We start from the raw sequence: 19,353 nt of genomic DNA on the forward strand, positions 1-19,353 counted from the left end.
CGAGAGGCGCGCGCGGCAACGCGGTGTCGCACGATCGGTCCTCGCCGACCTTCGAACCGATACCTCGCCGATCGTCCAACTTGAGTTTCTCTCGCCGTCGTCGATCGAATTCGAAAATCGCGGGCCCGCGTTCGCGCGCCATCCTCCGCCCCCTCCCGCCCCGCGGCCGTCCTCTCCGCCCCCACGTGACACGGCCGGCCACGTGACTGAGAGATCGGGACCGCGGATTCTCCGCCACGGAACGTCAACGCGAGGGCTCTCTCTTTCTCTCTCTGTCTCTTTTTCTGTCTGTCTTTCTTGAAAGAGAGAGAGAGAGAGAGAGGACGTTTCGAAGACGTGGACCGCGTTGAATCACGTTGCGTAAGACGGATCGACTTGGACCGGATCACTGGACCGAAAGGAAAATTACGCGCGTGTTGTTGCTCGATCTTGTGTTGGACAATTTCGAATCGACTGGTTCGAAAAGGAGGATAGAAACTGAGATCAAGTGAGGTACGGGACAAGTAGTGGTACAACAAGTGTTTTTCGAAAGTGATAAAATTTCGAGTAAATAAAAAAAAAAAAAGAAAAAAACATCCGAACGAATCACGTTCACGTTCTTGAAAGAAAGAAGGAAGGGGGATGTTGGATCTTGGAGGAGGATCTTTGGAAACTAGAATGAGCGAGAATCGTGGGGCACGAGGTATCGAGCACGGAGCAGGATCGGGAGTCGTGATGCCTGCGGAAGGAAGTGTGCGGGAATCGATCGTGTGCAGTCGTATTAGCGACACGATTCCACGGTGAAATCAGGCCGAGGCTGTGGATGTGAGAACGGTAGCGGGAAGCAACGTGATCGCACGCGAGCCCGCCACGTGACTCGCCACCGGCCTACGTTTTTTTTTTTTTTTTTGCGCGTAATTTTCAGCGCGTCTGCGCCTTAACTCCGCTCGCGATCGATCCTCCTCGTCCACGAGTTCTCGTCCGTGTCATCGTTCTTGAAGGAAAGCCGCGCAATTTTCGATGCTATGCCGATCGAGCGCGGATCACATCGGGCCGTGTAATTGGCCAGGAGTTTAATTACACCGTGGCCGAGCGGTGTGTTATTAAACCGAGCGAGGAGATCGGCCGCAAGAATTCAGGTTTCCTGCGTCATCGATCAGTGGGACCGGTGGAAAGCCGGGAGACTTTAATGCCCGCAGAGACGCGCGCCGCGGGATCGTTTTACGTCTGGTTTCCAAGCTGCGTGCCTCACGCACACGTGAATCCTCTGCGCTGCGTGGCTGCCGCCGCTCCTTCACTGCAAGTCGATCGTCCCTTTCGCGAAATCTTACTCTGCTATCGAATTCGCATCCGATACCCTTCCTTCGAACGTTCCATTTTTTTTTTTTCTTCTTTTTTTCTTTACTCAAAAACTCTCGTTCGATTCGAAGAGGCGGAAGAGAGAGAGGAAGGGAAAAAAAGGATGTTGGAATCGTTAGCTTGGAGTCGATAGTGATTCCGTTTCGTTCGCATTCGAGCGTTGGGTGAGCAGCAGGTGTTCCTTGGTTGCGGCTCTCGATCGGCCGACTGGTCGCCACCGAGAGGAAAAAGAAGGTCAGGCTCGTTTGGAAAATTGGACTCCGGCTCCGGCCGGGATTCTGTTTACCGGTGAGCGGCACCGTTATCGGGGACAGGCGATTTATCAGCCCATTGTCTTCGGGCAGGGCGAACGCGGGACTCGTCACGAATGTACGAATCCTTGGCCACCGATCCTCGAAACCCGTGCCGATTCTTAACGAATATCTTCGTTCGAGGACGAGCTCGAAATCGATCGATGAGATATATACCAAGTCGAGCATATGTCAACGTACTCTCGAAGGAAAAAGAATTCGAAAGGAGAGTGTTATCGCGTGAAAGCGATTGAACGACAACAAGAAGCGCATCGTTCACATCGGATGTAATATGAGCAAGAAGAATAGTTGAATGGAAAGGAAATTGGGCATATAGAAGGAAGGATCTATGAACGTGGATCCGTACTCACTTGAAGAGTGGAGGTGCCTCGTTGCCACCTCTCGTCTTGTCGAAGACGAGGCCCGACTGTCTGTCGCGAATTCTGGTGATCGTGACCATCGAGGAGGCATCCGCGGCGGGAAAAGTGGCCCATCATGTCCGTGCTGGAGGCCGGCGAAGCCGACAGGTCGACCATGTCACCGCTGGACGAAGTCGTATCCCCGACGAGCGTCGAGTCGGAACTGATGGTCACCGACATGTTGGACGAGCACGAGACCACGCTGAACGAGCACAGGGACGGTGGCAAGCGCAAGAGAGACACGGACGGCGAGGAGCTGACACCCAGGAAGTTGCCCTCACTCGCCAGGAACAACAACGACGTGGGCTTCGTCCTCGAGGAGAGCGCTGACGACGATCTCCGCGAGGACAGAGATGACGTAAGTCGAATATTTCTTTTTTTTTCTTTTCTCTCTCCTTCCTTCGTCCGCGAGGAGAGAAAGAGAGAGAGAGAGAGAGAGAGAGAGAGAGAGAGAGAGAGAGAGAGAAAGGTGTTCGTTTCGAGGTGAATGGATTCGTCTCGTCGTGTCGATTAATATCGTTGGATTAGATTTTTGCTGATTCATCCGATGATGATGGAATCGAATGGAGTAAATTTTGGAAGAGTTTGCGTTTGCGTTGTGTGGTTTTTTTTCTTTTTTTTTTTTTTTTTTTTTTTTAAGGGATTTCTCAATTTACAATTTAAATTGAGAATATTCGAATTCTCCGTTTCGAATATACAAGTGTTACACGTTTGATTGATTGTTAATTTTAAGTCGTATCTTGTTTTTCCAATTTTCCGAGAGACTGTGAAATAAAAAACTTTGAAAACTTTCTGAAAACTTTCTTCCATCGTATTTAGAAAAATTAGAATTAAAACTTACAGATCCTTTCGCCAGAAAGTTTCTCCATTGTGAAAGCTTGAAAGTATACTTCATTGTCATGCTTCAAGATATTCTCTTCAAAACCATAGCTTGTATAATACTCATCGACACACCGCGTATCGATATACTTGAATGAAAGACAAAGACGAAAGGAGGAAAAGTTTGTTAATCGATAACGCTTGACGAACATCGTGGAACAATCTTTGATTCCACTTTTTTTTCTTTTTTTAATTTTTTTATTTCTCCCTGAACATTTCGATGAAACGAATCACGTGGAGGAGGGTGCCGTATCACGAAACTTGAGAATACGCACCGCCTTTCAATGACATTTATCCTCTTTTAAAGCGTACTCCATAACCCTGTTCGACGAACCAGTCTCAAACTACATTGCGTAGAAACTAAATTCTCACGTGGCAAGTGAAAGAGCAGCTGTCGGTTCAAGTGTTGTCCGCCCACGCATCGGTTATACCTGCTCCACTGTCGTGAGCAGTATTCAACTCTGACATACGGCAACAAATCAGGTGTCCAGGATCCAGGACTATAATAAAACGAAGCTATTAGCGCGTCATCTTTACGGCCCAGGAAGCGCGATGCCGCTCCTCGCTTATAGCTAATAATGCGCCCTTTTCTTCTTCTACCCGATTTTCGCATGGTCGTTGAACTTAAATCGACCCTTTCCATATCTTATCTTCTTTTTTTTCCTTTTTTTTTTTTTTTTTTTTTTGAGATGACGATTCATCGAAGAGAAGCGAACCGTTGTCTTGAATATTAACGCGATCGATCTTTTCATCCGGTCGGATTCGCACGAGATTAAATAAAGATTGGATCTTTCGATTGGAAATTCTCGCGTGCATTTAAGATCGTTAAAGATTTCTAAGGATCGTGGTCACGACATTTCGTAGAATTTATTAAAGATAATTGGAAATTTAGAAAGCGTTCTCATATTGGAAATTTTCTTCTTGGAACGTAACTTCTCTTGGCTTGTATCTGCTCGAACGGAACGATCGAAGATGATCGTTTTCGATTGTTCGAAAATTATCTAATTGTTGAGAAATCCGTAAAGACGATAGTTTGTATTGTGCATTCGATCGATTGGACACGACGAAAGTGTCGTTAAAAATTAAGGAATGTGTAAAAGATATCGGCAAGCATAATAAATTTCTCTAGAAATTTATCCAATTCTCTCTAAACAATTTCGATATTGTGTAGTTTCGTGGTAACTATGGGTACAGTGGAGCCCGAAAATATCAATTTATCGAAAAATGCAACCTTGTTAGGATAAATTATCCCATTCTCTTTAAACTCTCGTATAACCTCTGTGCGCCAAGAGACGTAACTCAAAACAATTATCAAATTTCTTTCACCGCATAACGAACCGTACATCATCGTTCATTGCGTCATACTGTAATGTTATAATTGCTGTCGTAAAGGCAGTGTAAACGTTCTCTCTTAAGTATTCATTAAGTTCGTTTCGTATAGCGGAAGTATCTTAAAACGGGACATTAAAAACATTATTTACCGCATCGACGTCTTGGCGAATAATAATCTTTCAAGATGTAAAAACAAAATTAGAAAGGAAGTAGCCAAATAACTGTGTTGGCTGATCGTTAAATTCGCGACAAAGAAGTAAATTTCGAGTTGTCCAAAATTGTTTTTTTATGTTGCCGTTCGTCGTATACTATTCTTCAGCAAACGTCATACTTGCTAAATTTCACGCTCGTCATAAAATTCTCGATTACCTGTTTTAACGGTCGCCGATTGCCATTTACACGTCCTCGATTGGTTCTTCCTTTAGAATTTTAGATTCCCTTTACCTGTTAGCCTTCGCGATTCGTCGAAATTATCCTTGTCGATCGAAAAATTATTGGAATAACAAGAGATATCCAATCCTTCCTTCGATATACAAATTTTCAATTTTCCACTTCCGTTTTCTCCACCTCTCACGAGACTAAAACAAAAAAAAAAAAAAAATGTTAACAACATTAACAAGATTACCAAAATTCACCCTCTGTTATTATTAATTTTCATTAAAACTATAAAGTATTTGATAAAATAATTTCTTTCATTTATCTCCTCGAACGATCTGATTGCCCCAACGGAGAATCGCCTCCTAGGATCGCATCTGAGACAAGAGATCGAGGGTGTTCCTCCTCTTCTTTTGGTTGGGCTTCCATCGAGAAAGCGGTGTCCACTCACGAAAACGAGGACAGAGGCATGCTCGAGCGTAGGCAGGATCGTCGTAGGATACATAGCCTGTGCACACGAGGTCAGGAAACGGGTTTCAGGGAAAATCTCTACGATCCTATCCCATACGAGATGCGTTATCCGTATATATATATATATCTGCCTGTCTCACAAGAGATCCAACATTAATAGAGGTTCCATTAACCGCGTTTCCTGCCGATCCCCCCGTGTCCACATGGGAACATTTTCTCCCGCGAATCGTTTCTCTTGTTGCTGATGATGGTATATTGTGGGACGGGATACGCGTTGGCGGGATGGATCGAGAGACAGGTGTGTTTCAGATATTGACGGATCGAGAGAGATTATTGATGGTAACTGGATGGCGAGTTTCTTTTTGCGTGTTTTAAAAGAAGAGGGAAGCTTATTATTGCGTGTAATTTCGATGTATCTCGATGAATATTTATAGGTCGAAAAATGTGATAAAATGTGTAAGAAAGATATTGGCCATTTAAATAAAATTATTTTTCTTCTTCTTCTCCTTTTGTTGGTTAATTATTTTTATCTTTGTAATAAATGTATCTGAGTTAATAGTTGTTGTTCATCTAGTCTTGACTAATCAAGTTTTTTTCATCCCAAAGAAAGGAAAAAATGTGTGCCCACTAACATAAGATTATGCAGATTTAACGATATCAACATAATTTCGAATACATCGATTTAAATAGAAATAAAATCAAATTCGATAATTTCTATTCGATATACGCATATTCATTTCCCCGAAGAAATATTTGCATGCCCATACTTTGGAAATTAAATTTTAATAATATTTCACCGATATATCCCCCCTCATTTCGCATTAATTACGAAAAATATAATCGAAAAATTATTGGCCACGACAAAACTGTACAGTCTCGAAATATTCGCATCACAACAAAAATCATCCGAGGAATTTATTTCATTTCCATATCGTTTATCGCGAGACGAATTAAAAATCTTTCAAATCCGTCGTAAATCAATCCCCCTGTGGCTTCGAGCCACTCTTCTCCGCGAGACGGAAAAGAAAAAACGAAAAAAAGAAGAAGAAGAAAAAAAAAAGAATAAAAATAAAAATAAAAAATAAAAAAATAAAAATAAAAAATAAAGGAAGATAAAAAAAAGATAAAAATAAAAAAAAAATCGCTGAAAATAATAAATGATTTGCGTAACGGAGAGTTAATGACTTCGAAACGGCAATAAAGAATTTCTCGGTGCCTAGATCCGCGCATTGAAATCGCAGGAAAGGCTTTCGTGGAAACACCGGAAAGGATAATAGGCGAATATCGGTCCGGTGTAGACGTTGTAGAGGCGAGTTACGGACAATTTATTTACGCACAATCCTGAGATGTAGCCGTTCCTCGTGTGTACACAGTGGTCCAGCGAAACGTGTTTACCCCGATGCCGATTCCAAGATCCCATAGAATAGCATCCATGGATTCCATTAGCCGTATTTCCACTGGACGTGCCCGTAAAAAAAAAAAAAAAAAAATCATCATTTCTCGATCCTTCTCGCGCGCGCTCAGTGTTAAACTGTGAAGTTTGTTATTGCTACGTGCAATTCCCTCGACTTTCAGGGAAATAATATTGGATTTATAGGATTAGATTTATTGCGCGCGTTACACAGGATATTGGATTTAGCAAGAAATGGATATTTGGATAGAAATAGGCGTCGCGTGGTTTAAGATGGATAAAGGTGGACGTATTCGATGGTCGTTTCGAAATTACGAGAGTGTGACGATGATTCTCGAGTCAAAGTGATGAGATATAGATTTGATAGAGGAAATTTTGAAGAAAGAATTTTATTTTCGCAATTCGTTGAAAGGGAAATTTTTTCTTTTCTTTTAAATATTGAATGTAATAATGTAGAGTCGATGATTAACAATCTCTACTTCTTCAGATCAAGATTGGCTTATTTGATAATTTGCTTCTTTTATTCTATTTTCTCTCGATGCCAATTTTTTTTTTTTTAAATGAATTTTTCCTAAATTAATCGTGAAGTAAAACCTCCTTAAGAAACGCGATCAATTTATAATGATGGTGTAAAAATACCAATAAAATTGTGATGACATCAATGAAACATCCTTAAAGTGTCATAAGAAAAGAGACATAAACAGAGACGTACATACAAGTATACGAACGATCGTTTTACGAGACATAAAATTTGAAAAACGTTTTGAGAAATCGCGATAAGGAATAGAGATTTGATAGTTACTTAATGCAACGTCGTAAAAACTAAAAGAACTATCTTTCTTTATCGAATTGAATTCGATAAAAATTTTCAATGAATTATCTCTCTGCACCCGATACAATAAAATTGTTCGAGAAATTGTTAAGAGCATCGATAATTTACTTATCGTCCAAATATTAACATTGATACGTTACATTTTAAATACGATATTTAAAAATTTTAAAAATTCTCGGATCATCGTTCGAATTTTCAATCCAAACGAAATTTGCATAACAATAACTCCTATTATAACTATAATTGAACAAACGTTATATCACTGAGACTTTCACTTGGCACTTGGAGAGTTTTTGAAGGAAAAAAACTAATCGTTCATGTCTGAACGTTCGAAGGCGGTTCTATCTTCCTGATTGGAAGCCGAAGCGAGTGTTATTAGTTTTAATTACGGCTGGTTATGAAAGTGTACCCTTGTCAAAGAGAAACAGTCGTAACTTAAATCCTCGATCGGTGTGGATGTTGTGTTAGAAAGGTTCATACTCGGGTGAATCCTCGATTGATACTCGAGGATGAAAATTGGTTTTAAATAATGAAGAGATTGGTATCTTCGAAAGGTATGATTTCAAAGATAAAATAAATAATAAATAATAATAGAAGCCATGATACACACGCGATACGAAGCCTGTCGATTATTTCTTACGCAGAAAAATCGCAGAAAAATTTCTCAGAAATAATAAAAATTCATAACAGAAGGTGTAAAGATAAATAAAAATCTTGCAAGATTTGCAAAATTCGAAATAAAATCTTAATGGAAATTGTTCCATAAAGAAAATTATAACAAGGAAGTCGAGAGAAATTTTGAAAAAAAAAAAAAAAAGGAAAGAAAGGATAAATTCTTCGTAAGGATCAAAAGGTTCGATAAAATATTCAAGATATGGTGGATATTTGCAATTCAGAATACACAAACACAACAGGGGAATGGTGAGTTGACAAGTGGTTTTGTCACCTACACGTTTCTTGCACTACGCAACAAAACACAAAAATCTCTTTATTTCCGACAAATTGGACGGCAAGTGAGAGAAGGTGGTTACGACACCTGTAATCTTCATAATCGTTCGCAATTTACACGCCAACGAAAACGATCGTTCAGGATAATTTGCGTACGATTCGTGCGAATAGTTTAACATCGTTTCGTCCCTGTATCCGGCCGTTTAACCTTCGTCACATTGTGTGCCCATAGAAGAGTGTGTAAACTATCGCGACGAAGGGTCTATTAATGATTCAATCCTCTATTCGTAGTGTGAATTTATTCTGCAAACTGAACAGCAACAGATCGTTTAGTGACTCAACGATACTTTAAAGTATAAAATCGATATTTCAATTTTATCGATGGATATTACTTACGAATAATATAGTTATAGTGTTGCAAAAGTTCAAATTTCTATCCAAGAACCTTCAAAAGCTTCTAAATCCTTTTGAACATCAGAAATTCATCCTCCAATTGCAATTTCGATTGCAATATTACAAATCAAAATCGATTCTATTTCAACACATCCTCTGAAACTTTTTACAAACTTCTCAAATTTTTATAATATAGCTTTCTTCCAAGAGCATCGACATTTCCAAACTTCAGCAAACCTATTCTCAAAACTTATCGCTCCAAAGCCGTTTACAATCTTCCTCAAATTTCCGTACTTTCTTCCAAAGTCATCAACACTTTCGAACCCTCTCCAACATCCTTAAAACCTACACGTCCAAAACCATCAACTCTTCCAAACTCTCCCCAACATCGACAAATCGTTTCAAAACCTATCGCTTCAAAATAGACGATTCGATTTCGAACTTCCACCTACATCTCCAAACCTATCAACGCTTTCAAATCTCCTCCAACTATCCTGTCCCCATCCCAAGAACCATCCTAGTACAAGTACGGACTTGTCCCCTGTCCATCCGGCAGATTTTCGCCCGGGAAAAAAAAATGGCGAGCGGCTCGACTCGGTAGTCAAAAGGCCGCGTATAAATCACGCGGTGGCATCTTAGATAATGACAGTCATGCGGCGTGCTCGTGTGCGCCGGCCACGACGGCTGATATATTGTTCGGTGGCCGGCTAAGGTAGCGGTTAAAATTCTTCGCCAATGATAATCCGGCCTCTTCCTTCTTCCTCCCAAGATTGCGTGCACGATTTCCGGCCCGATCTCGATCACTGGGATCGATGTGAAGGGAGCTCAACTCACCACGGAGAAATTATACGCTTGTTTTCATCCGGTTAGACCGGCAAATCGATGATAGCAAAATGCACCGCAAATATTCCTTCTCCTCCTGCACACGTTTTACTTAATTCTTGGGTATTTAAGGAGTCTCGATTCCTTCTTTTTGTCGCCCTGATGAGAAAGAAGTTGTAGGTAAAAAAGTGGACGAAAGGTAGAATTACGCGTGTTACAAGGGTATGTCCTGATTTTGTTAGGCGCGAGCTTGATCGATGAACGAATTACATAGGCAACGAGCGAGGGATGAAGAAAGAGAGATGCAGACGCGAAATAGGATAGCGATCAAAGTGAAACTGATTATCTTAACGAGTGGGTGCTTCTTCATAAGTAGTTTCCATTTATTTTAGTTGATTTTCTTCAACGTTTTATTTCTACGTACGATCCTGTTTGGGTCGTGGTTTCGAAGTGAATCTTCGATAAAGATGCGAGTGGTTAGGCGTTGGATTGTATACATTATGCTCGCAAGATGTGTAAAATTTTGCAAGATTGATGTGTTATTAATATGGAAATTCGTATGGATTGGAAACGTAGCGGGATTTTGTTAAAGAAACCATTCTCGTTTCCTTCCTTCCAATGGATTATTATACGTTGTAAAAGAAGGATTAAGTTATTAAATTCTGCCTGAATTAACTTCGTCTACGGTAATTTGCGTAATTCTAAAAAATTAAATTACACGGAAGAGTTTCTTTTATCGTGTTAGTTGCTGTTGAGCGCAAGTTTTTACGATGGGAATTAATATTCAGAAAGAAATAAAGAAGAAACTTTTATCATTTCGGTGCGTAATATTTTTGCGTAATATACGAGAAGCCTTGAATGAATCTAATCTAATAATAAAATTATTAGAAGAAAAGAAAGAATAGAAAATCAAAGTGAAAAAAGAATTTTGAATTAATCACGATATATTTTTCATCATTTTGTTACCTTGAACGCAACGCATAATTGAGTAGGAAAAAAATTATCTATAATTAGCGTTTTTAAATTCAAATCAAGTAGTTCTTAAGCAATAATATTTATGATACACGATTAAACGTATTTTACAATACCCGTATCAAGTTTCCTTAGAATTATCTAAGTGATAATCTTTTGATTTATTTCACTATTTTCTCAATTTGCTTAGAAAAATGTTGTTGTTATTAGATGTTTGAGAATATTATTCTTTAATAATTCTCGATGAGTCACATACTAAGCGTTCGTTTTGAAAAATTAAAACGTATCTAAATCGAAAAGTAAAATAGAAAAATATTTTTCGAAATAATTATATCAAAAAGATACAAGTCGGTCAAGTTTACATTTAATCCATGAATATACACACGGAATTAAAATTTACGTTCGAGGGAAGGAGCAATTCTTTGAATAAATTCTCAGGTTGTATCGTCATCCGTGCATTGCGGCAGCTGCAGCAAGCAACGAGAAGGAAGAAAAAATATTTTCTCAGCGAAGAAAACCACCGTGCAATCCGCAAATCCTTCCGTTGCGAAAGAAAGACGACGAGCTTTGCTTGGACTTTTGTAAATCTCATCGCGACACTCGGCTCGAAAGGTCTTTAAACTTGCCGCATTAAAGTATCCCTTTCATTCCATTATCCTTTTGAATGGTAATATTGAATTGTTTATTGTTGTTGCAAAGAATTCTTTTTTTGAGGTAGAGAAGGAGGAAGTGGAAACCGATTTCATGGAAGTTAGGAATTTATAATATTTTCGTGTTATCTATCTGTTTCAAAAGCACACGTGAAAATTGAAATTTCTATTTCATCATCCTCCTTAACTATACACTCTCTGTTAGGAAGAATAGATTAAGATTTCTTGATCTCGAAAAATCCACGTAAACACTTTCGAATATATTCCACTGTACACCATCGTTCTTCCAACTATTCATAATATTTCAATTTTATCCAATTCGAAGATGAATTAATCACGAGCAACTTATTATTTATTCCTATGAAAATCCCTTTCTTCGTATACTTCACGAATATGTACACTTGTCGATTTTATTCGATAATTCTTACATAAAATGTAAGAAACCAAACCAAACCAAACAAACGTTACATCTTCGAAAATAGAAAATGGACAGAAGACAAAGTATTCTGTTCGCAACTGCCTAAGCAGCTATCCATTCCATTACACCGTGATCGTAATCTCGGCTAGTATCCACCACGCGTTCAATGGCCATTCACAGTGGCGCGAATTAAAAAGTCGCGGCGTCGAACCGACGAAATACGACGCTCGAACCTGTTCCTAATCCAAACCGGGAAACCTCCCTTATCTGGAATTGTCAGCTTCCGCGCGAGCATAAGCGGGGGATCGGTTTCAAGTATCGTAATAATAATATACAAGGAGCTGAGTAAAACGGCCGTTACACGGATAAATTTGTCGGCCCCGTGGTCGTTTATTGACTTCCTTCCAACCACGCCTCGCGCCTATGTTTATGGCATCGAAGCAGCCACCTTTAATCCAGATCTTTATTGCGAAGTCTGCAAAGCCTGCTGCGAGACACTTGGAGTCGGTGGTTGGTTCGAGGGAAGATTCGCGTTCATTGGGAATACCTTCGAAAGAAGGGAATTTTTCTTCTTCTCTTGCTCGATAAAGCGAGGGAGAGTTTGCACTCGATTTTTGGATCGAACGTGATAACGGTTTGGATTTGATGAAGAAATTTTGTAATAATAATAATAAGATGTTGTTAAGAGTTGTTAATTGTAAGCTCAAACGAGAAAGAGAGAGGAATTATGAAGGAATTTTTGAAAATTTTTAATAATTCATAAAATCGATTCGATCGAATATTTTCATCGCAGGTTTCTCGATTTATCTCGAAATTTCCGTCAGTATTTCCGTTCTTATTAATTCCACCACTATCTCCACGGCCTTTTGCATTAATTTTATGTTTGTGTATCACACAATGCTCACTGTTAAATGTGGCTCGACTACCGATAACAAGGACAAGATCGTGGCCATGAGCATCAATTTATCGTTGCAATCGTAACAAGTATAAAACCTGTTAACGTTTGCATTTTATTGCCTTTCCCGATTGCTACGCATCGATATGCAAATAGTAATGCATGCAAATCGTCTTATTTTAAAATCTTAATTTTAAGTCCTGAAATTGCAAGTGTTCCAATAAGGACAAAAATCGATATTTTTCATACGCTTTTTATATATTTTAAAATGTAAATGATCCGAAACAAACAACACAAATGTTAATATTAATGGAATATTTTAACTGGATAGTTTTCTTCTAAATTACACACGCATACTTTTTTCCAAATATTTTGCTAATTCAAGAGTCATTTTTTTTTTCAAATATTACAATAATTACACCATTCATTCTGTACCATCCAAAATTGTATCAATCTGGTATCATTCGCTAAACTATAACTAAACTATATAATTTAATTTTAAATTGGATGGAAATTGAGCTTCGCATATCTTTTATATCGAATTATCATATAAATTTCGCAATGAACTTTCGAGCGAGCACAAATTTTTCCATTCATTATTTCACGATTCAATCGCCAAAAATCCCCACGTTATATATTCGCAATAATAGAATCAAACGATTAAAAAAAAAAAAAAAAAAAGGCTCGATTAATTTGCATCCATCACAAGAGTCAACGGTTAACCGTTAATCAACCGTTATGCGGTAATTATACCGCAAGAAATATGATACGCGCATTTCCATAGCAAACCGCGTACCTTTCTCAACAATCGCGTTCATCCGTGGAATATCAAGCCGAATGCAGCTCCAACCTACTACCAGCGTGTATTATCCACGAAGCATGGAGGATAATAAACTAACAGTGCCGCGATGGAAGTTTCTTTCTCCACCTGCGAGTTCCTTTTCTTTTGCAGGCCCAGATAGAACGCGATTTTACACCTGCGTACGCTACACATCCGTTTTACACGGGTTAACACTCGATCACTCGTAGGAATCGAGTTTTCACGTTTCTTCCTGCCTCGAGTGGGAGAAACCGCGTTACCCTCACTTCCTGTCTCCGTTCTTTCGAACTTCTTATCGCGGAAATAGCGGCGGAGAGCGTTTGGAATTGATCTCGATTTCGAATCGAACACAGCAAAGCTTCATCCTCGTCCGAGCTGTGAATCGAAAATTATGTTTGTGGTTTTGCGTTAGTCGTATTAACATTGATAATGATGTTGTTGTGATGAGATTAAATTCTATCTCTGCGTCGGAACGTTTTTGTTTATTATTATCTAAGAAGTTTAGATGTATGATATCTTTATTTTCGTAGATTTTCGAGTTCCACTGTCAATTCTTTCCATTATCACCATGAAATTCTCTCTTTCTGTATCACGATACTTTTTAAACGTTTCTGAAATCATCATCGATCGCAACCCCCTCGAAACACATCATTCTGTTATTCGTGGAAATAATATAACATTGAAATTCATCCATGCTACTACATTTTATACACATAAAAATTTATTTTTACACGAATCTCCAATTTTATTTCACTACCTTATCTAAATTCCGAAACGAAAGTCATTTGGACCTTCAACGATTCAACGAGCTCCTAAACATCATGAAAATTAGAAATCCATCCCCTGTGGAAAGCTCCAACTCGTTATACTCTTGCTCTCTTGAATACCGCATTCCGCTAAACGATTCTCTTTGCCCCATTTCTTTCACGCGTACACTTATTATTCGTTGTCGGCTGCTCGTCGACTCTTTGACGGCTCGGCTGAGAGGTAATTTGGGATCAGAAAGCTTAGTAATTACCATGTAAATCGAGCATGGATTATTAAAGCTAAAGTAATGTATGCGTCTTATTTTGGTGCTCGTTAGTCGAGCGGCTACCATCGCGGCTAAGACGCGTTGCCCGCCAAAATTCTTTCCAAGAATTTTCTTATCTCATATTTTTATTTGCACCTTTTCTCTTTGAAAAATGTAATGTAAATGTACAGATGTTCCTTTATAAGATTCTTCGTCTCGTTCGATCAACTCGAGAAAAGAGACTCGTCTTCCTCCTCGAACGGCCACGTTCCTTCCACGTGACACGTCCAATATGGGCGATGCAAATTTTTGGTGGGATCTGGTAGGTGCGAATTTCGTGCCGCGTTAGCGCGACGAAATTGGCCTCTTCCTCGGTTACGAAACCGAGCTCCGTTTCGTGTACCCCTCTGTCCCTCGTTTAATATTCAGATACACTTGGATGATACTTCGCGGAATCGATCCCTCCTTCATGAAAATTCATCGTTTCGAGTCTCCCGTGAAAATTCTTTAAACGCTTTGATTTATTCAGTTTCGGCGCAATAAATCGTCAAAGTATAATTCAATGTAACGTTACGTAATAAACGCTCGCAGGACTGATCTAACCTTATCTTCTATATTCTCTCTTTTTTTTTTTAACCTCAAAATTCAATCCATGCGTGCAATACATCTCAGAATAAGATTAAAACGAGAAATTATATTTTCAATTTTCCATTCGTCATTAATTTAACGATTAAGCTAGGTTAGATCAAGTTACATTTTCAAAATTCAGTAAATATGCAACTATTAAAAGTTCTATTTCAACGATATTCTGTAATTTCTATATATATGAAACTTCAAAGAATATCCAATTATTTCTCCAACCTTTCACTCATATTAATTTAATGATTAAACTAGATCAAGTTACATTCTAACCTCAAAATTCAGCATATGCAACTATTAAAAGTTCTATTTCAATGATATTCTGTAATTTCTATATATAACAGTATGAAACTTCAAAGAAGATCCAATTATTTCTCCAACCTTCCACTCATATTAATTTAACGATTAAGCTAGGTTAGATCAAGTCGCATTCTAACCTCAAAATTCAACATATACGTGCGACTATTAAAAATTCTATTTCAACGATATTCTTCAATTTCTATATATATAACGCTATGAAACTTCAAAGAAGATCCAATCTTTCACTCATCATTAATTTAACGATTCAACATATACGTGCAATTATTAAAAGTTCTATTTCAATGATATTCTACAATTTCTATATATAACGCTTCTATATATAATTTTATATAATAAAATCTTCTATATATATAGAATTATTATTATATATATATATAGATTAAGCTAGATCAAGTCACATTCTAACCTCAAAATTCAACATATACGTGCAACTATTAAAAATTCTATTTCAACGATATTCTGTAATATATAATGAAACTTTAAAGATCTTCCACTTATATTAATTTAACGATTAAGCTAGGTTAGATCAAGTCACATTCTAACCTCAAAATTCAACATATACGTGCGACTATTAAAAATTCTATTTCAACGATATTCTGTAATTTCTATATATAACAGTATGAAACTTCAAGGAAGATCCAATTATTTCTTCGACTTTCCGGTTCTGTGACTGGATGAAAAATCTAAATAATACACATTATTTACAAATCCTTCGATCCCTTATAATACGTTTCTCCATCACGCGATTTCTTCCCAGCCTTGCCTATCTCACGGTATCGCGCGCGATCGAAAAATGCGATGACAGGAATTCGAGCGATTCAATGGCGGATCCCCGAGCTTCCGTAAAAACGGTTCCGCGCGAACGCCTCGAAGGCAAAACACCTCGCGACGCGTTTGCGCTCGTTGGAACATTATCGCGGAATTCCAGGCGTCGTTTCGAGCTTGTTATCATCACGATCGGTGGATCGAGCGAGAATCTCTCTCTCTCTCTCTCTCCCTCTCCAATGACCCTTGCCGCAACCCGTCCTGGACGAAGTCACGAATCGTATATATACACCGAAGTCGAATGTTCGTTCCACGATCGGCAAGACGACACAGAGTTTCGAGATTTCACCTTTCGGCTTATAATATTATTAGCCATTGTGCTCTTCGACGTCTCGTCTCGGAGAGGGGCAGCCCGATTATTTCGATTAGCCTTGAATGCCGAGCTATTGTCTCAACAGCTCTTACGATGGCCGAGCTTCTTCTGCACGCGGATACAACCGTTAACCTTTTCACGTCCTACTTCGGCGTTGGCCGCCTTGTAACTTGGCGGGACGTGTACGACGCTCGAATATGACTCATAGATTCGCGCGAGAAATATGAAATATGAGAGGGTTCCAGGCAGCTATAAGTATTTTTAATTTTTGAATGAGTGGTGATGTTTGTTGTGTAGAGTTGGTTTGCTCGGTCTCGAGGATTTGGTTATGCGAGTTGAGTTAAACGAGGGATGGAAGAGCCAAGGAGAAGCATCTCTGTTCGTTTATTTGTATAATGTAATTTAATTTAGAGATGATGAAAATGAATTTTATTTGGTTAATCTTGCATTTCAAGATGAGAAGCACACATGTTAATGCGATAGATTATCATTTTCTATAGTTGTTGCGTTTATTGCTGTTAATATTATTATAATGACGATAACGATGGAAACGAGAACGAATTAAAATTCATAAATTTACATTTGTAATCACTCGATGATGAAATAGGAAAAGGAAAAAAAAAAACAGGGCTTTCGTAAAAAATAAATTATCGAGCAAAAACTTTAAAGAGAAATTATTAAATTTTCAAATATCGGATGCATAAACTTTAAGTTTTAATGATAATTATGATAATTATACATTATTCTACGCATGAAGCAAGCAGAGTTTTTATCATCACGGAAATTAACACGCTGTTGAAAATTCAAAATGATTATAATGGAATATGCAAGTTCAGATTATCTTATCGATTCTCGGAAAGTTTAATCTACCAATTAAAATTGCATTAACAGTACGTACGAAACGTCTAATATCGTTATTAGTGATTTTACCATTTATCGAAACCATTAAATGTATGGAAATAAATCTTAATGTATCAATCATACCTCATTAAAACCAATCGTAAAACTGTACAAATACTACACCTAATGAACTTCATTTCACTTCTCTAAAAGATAAACTTCTAATCTAATCATTAAACCCATAAAAACGAAATTCAAAAGGATTACAAAAACTATACATATTATAAAACTACCCTATTTTGTCTTACACAAATATTTCTCTTATTTCCATCCACGGATCAATAATAAAATCGCACGAATTTATTTTCTCAATCGAATTCATTCGTCGAAACTTTATTATTTAACTCGATCACTTTCTTCTTCAAATCCCGCTTAAAACCACCTTAAAACCGTCTTAAAACTCAAAGATCGAAGCAATCATAACTTGATCCGTTGAAACGCGGAGAGGAAAAACATCAACGAGCAACAATCATTTCACGGGGGCAACGACGTCAACGACCCATTCGTCGAGGTATCCGCCCACGCGTGCAATAATTTCTCAAAAGGTCTGCCGATCGATCGGTTCGGATCAAAATCCGCCTACCTGAACCTCAGGTAACAGGTTCCTCCACGCCTTGTTGTCGTTGTTGCGTCGCATCGGGCTCGATTTAAACGCTCGTCCTGTACGACGTGGACACACGTGGTTCGAATCGATGGGACGGAATAGAGCTCATGTTTAAATACATGCGGTGAAACGTAGGCAGGTACTTTGCCTCGCCGTCGGGTATAGGGGTGCGCAGGTGCCTTCGGACTGCCTCAAGCCGAGCATTAAATTCACTCCTTGAGGACGATGACGAGGTGACGGAAGTTGCATTCAGAAAGAATCTTTCAGGAGGCCTTCCGTTTTTTTTTTTTTTTTTAATTCGTTTCGATTTTTCGTTCCTTACTTCCACGCGAAGCTCTTCATCTTCTTTTCGCAATGGTAGTTTTTTTTTTTTTATTAATTTTATATTTTTGTCATTGATGTAAATTATTTCCATCTCGAAGTTGAGCCAATATAAGATCAATCGGAGAAATAAAATTATTTCAATATCTTTCAAGAAACAAGAAAGATTTCTTCATCCGTGTATCGCGTGACGATGATCCAAGGGAAGTCGCGTCTTCGCGCGGATCTATCACTCGCGTGTCACGTTGGAAATAGCTATAAAACAAAGATGGTTTCGTGTTCGACACGTGAGTGAAAAATTATTAACGTGTCCTTTTATCATCGCGGTCACGCAGATCGCGGTCTCGAAGGAAAGAGGGAGGGGGAAAAAAAAAGGAGGATAAAAGGCGTTAATACACGATCGAACAGCACGCACGCGTCTTGTAGTGTCGTATAATGCGATCTACAAATCATACGGGGACAACACGTATACCACGTATTTATTGGCCGTGTTATTTTTCTATCGGGCTGGGGACCGACTGACTTATCGATACGTGTCGAGGATTCGTTGTCACGCGACTATTTTTCCAATCTGTACACGATGTTCCTTCCAATAATCGGCCGATTATTGTTCTCGTGGATGGCGCGTGGTTGCGTGTTTTTTTTTTTTTTTTTTTTTGAAAATTGACGGATTAACGACCAGAGATAGAGCGTTTCTAATCTCTTGGATTCTAATTGGTGTCTAGTAAATACACGTGTACAAAGATTTCGCCAAGTCATTGATGAAAATTGAATTTATGCATGAAGCTAACGTTTTTATAATTGACTTTTGCCCGATACAATGTAACGATAGCCGTAGATTTTTAGATGTTTATGTAAATTTTCTTCGTTCTGTCGTGAGAATTCTAAAAAAAAAAAAAAAAAAAAAGAAAATATAATTCTCCTCGTGACGATTCGAATTTTCATAAACGAACAAACAAACATCATCGGATTCGATCGAAATCAACGAACGCGTCGAGTTAATAAAATCCTTGGCGAGATGATCGAGCCTCTAATAGGATAACAAACCGTCGTTATTAATAGCTTTTATTGACATTTCGCCGCGCGTGGATCCGCGTTATCACGATTATCGTGGGGGGAAGAAAAGCGGCAACCATGAACTTTTGCTTGTTCT

At 38.7% G+C, this 19,353-nt stretch overlaps 2 protein-coding genes across 3 annotated transcripts in view; one reads left to right on the forward strand and one right to left on the reverse strand.

Annotated features, from left to right (window-relative positions):
• Positions 1–1,999: 1,999 nt before the first annotated feature.
• The window catches only part of TfAP-2 (transcription factor AP-2), an 85,196-nt gene continuing 67,842 nt past the window's right edge, over positions 2,000–19,353 (forward strand). For both annotated transcript variants that reach the window (XM_012492312.3, XM_003697731.4), the window contains exon 1: positions 2,000–2,405. In XM_012492312.3, the coding sequence (XP_012347766.1) occupies positions 2,124–2,405 (282 nt within the window). In that variant the 5' untranslated portion in view covers positions 2,000–2,123. The remainder of the gene's footprint in view (positions 2,406–19,353) is intronic.
• Positions 4,703–19,353, reverse strand: part of LOC100863033 (KH domain-containing, RNA-binding, signal transduction-associated protein 2) — a 92,430-nt gene continuing 77,779 nt past the window's right edge. Inside the window, exon 11 of the transcript XR_015294402.1 lies at positions 4,703–4,836. The gene's annotated coding sequence lies outside the window, so the exon portion shown is untranslated. The remainder of the gene's footprint in view (positions 4,837–19,353) is intronic.

This window comes from Apis florea, unplaced genomic scaffold, assembly GCF_048593485.1.
Source record: "Apis florea isolate Af1SG1 unplaced genomic scaffold, ASM4859348v1 contig_3771_pilon, whole genome shotgun sequence".
Taxonomy (NCBI): Eukaryota; Metazoa; Arthropoda; class Insecta; order Hymenoptera; family Apidae; genus Apis; species Apis florea.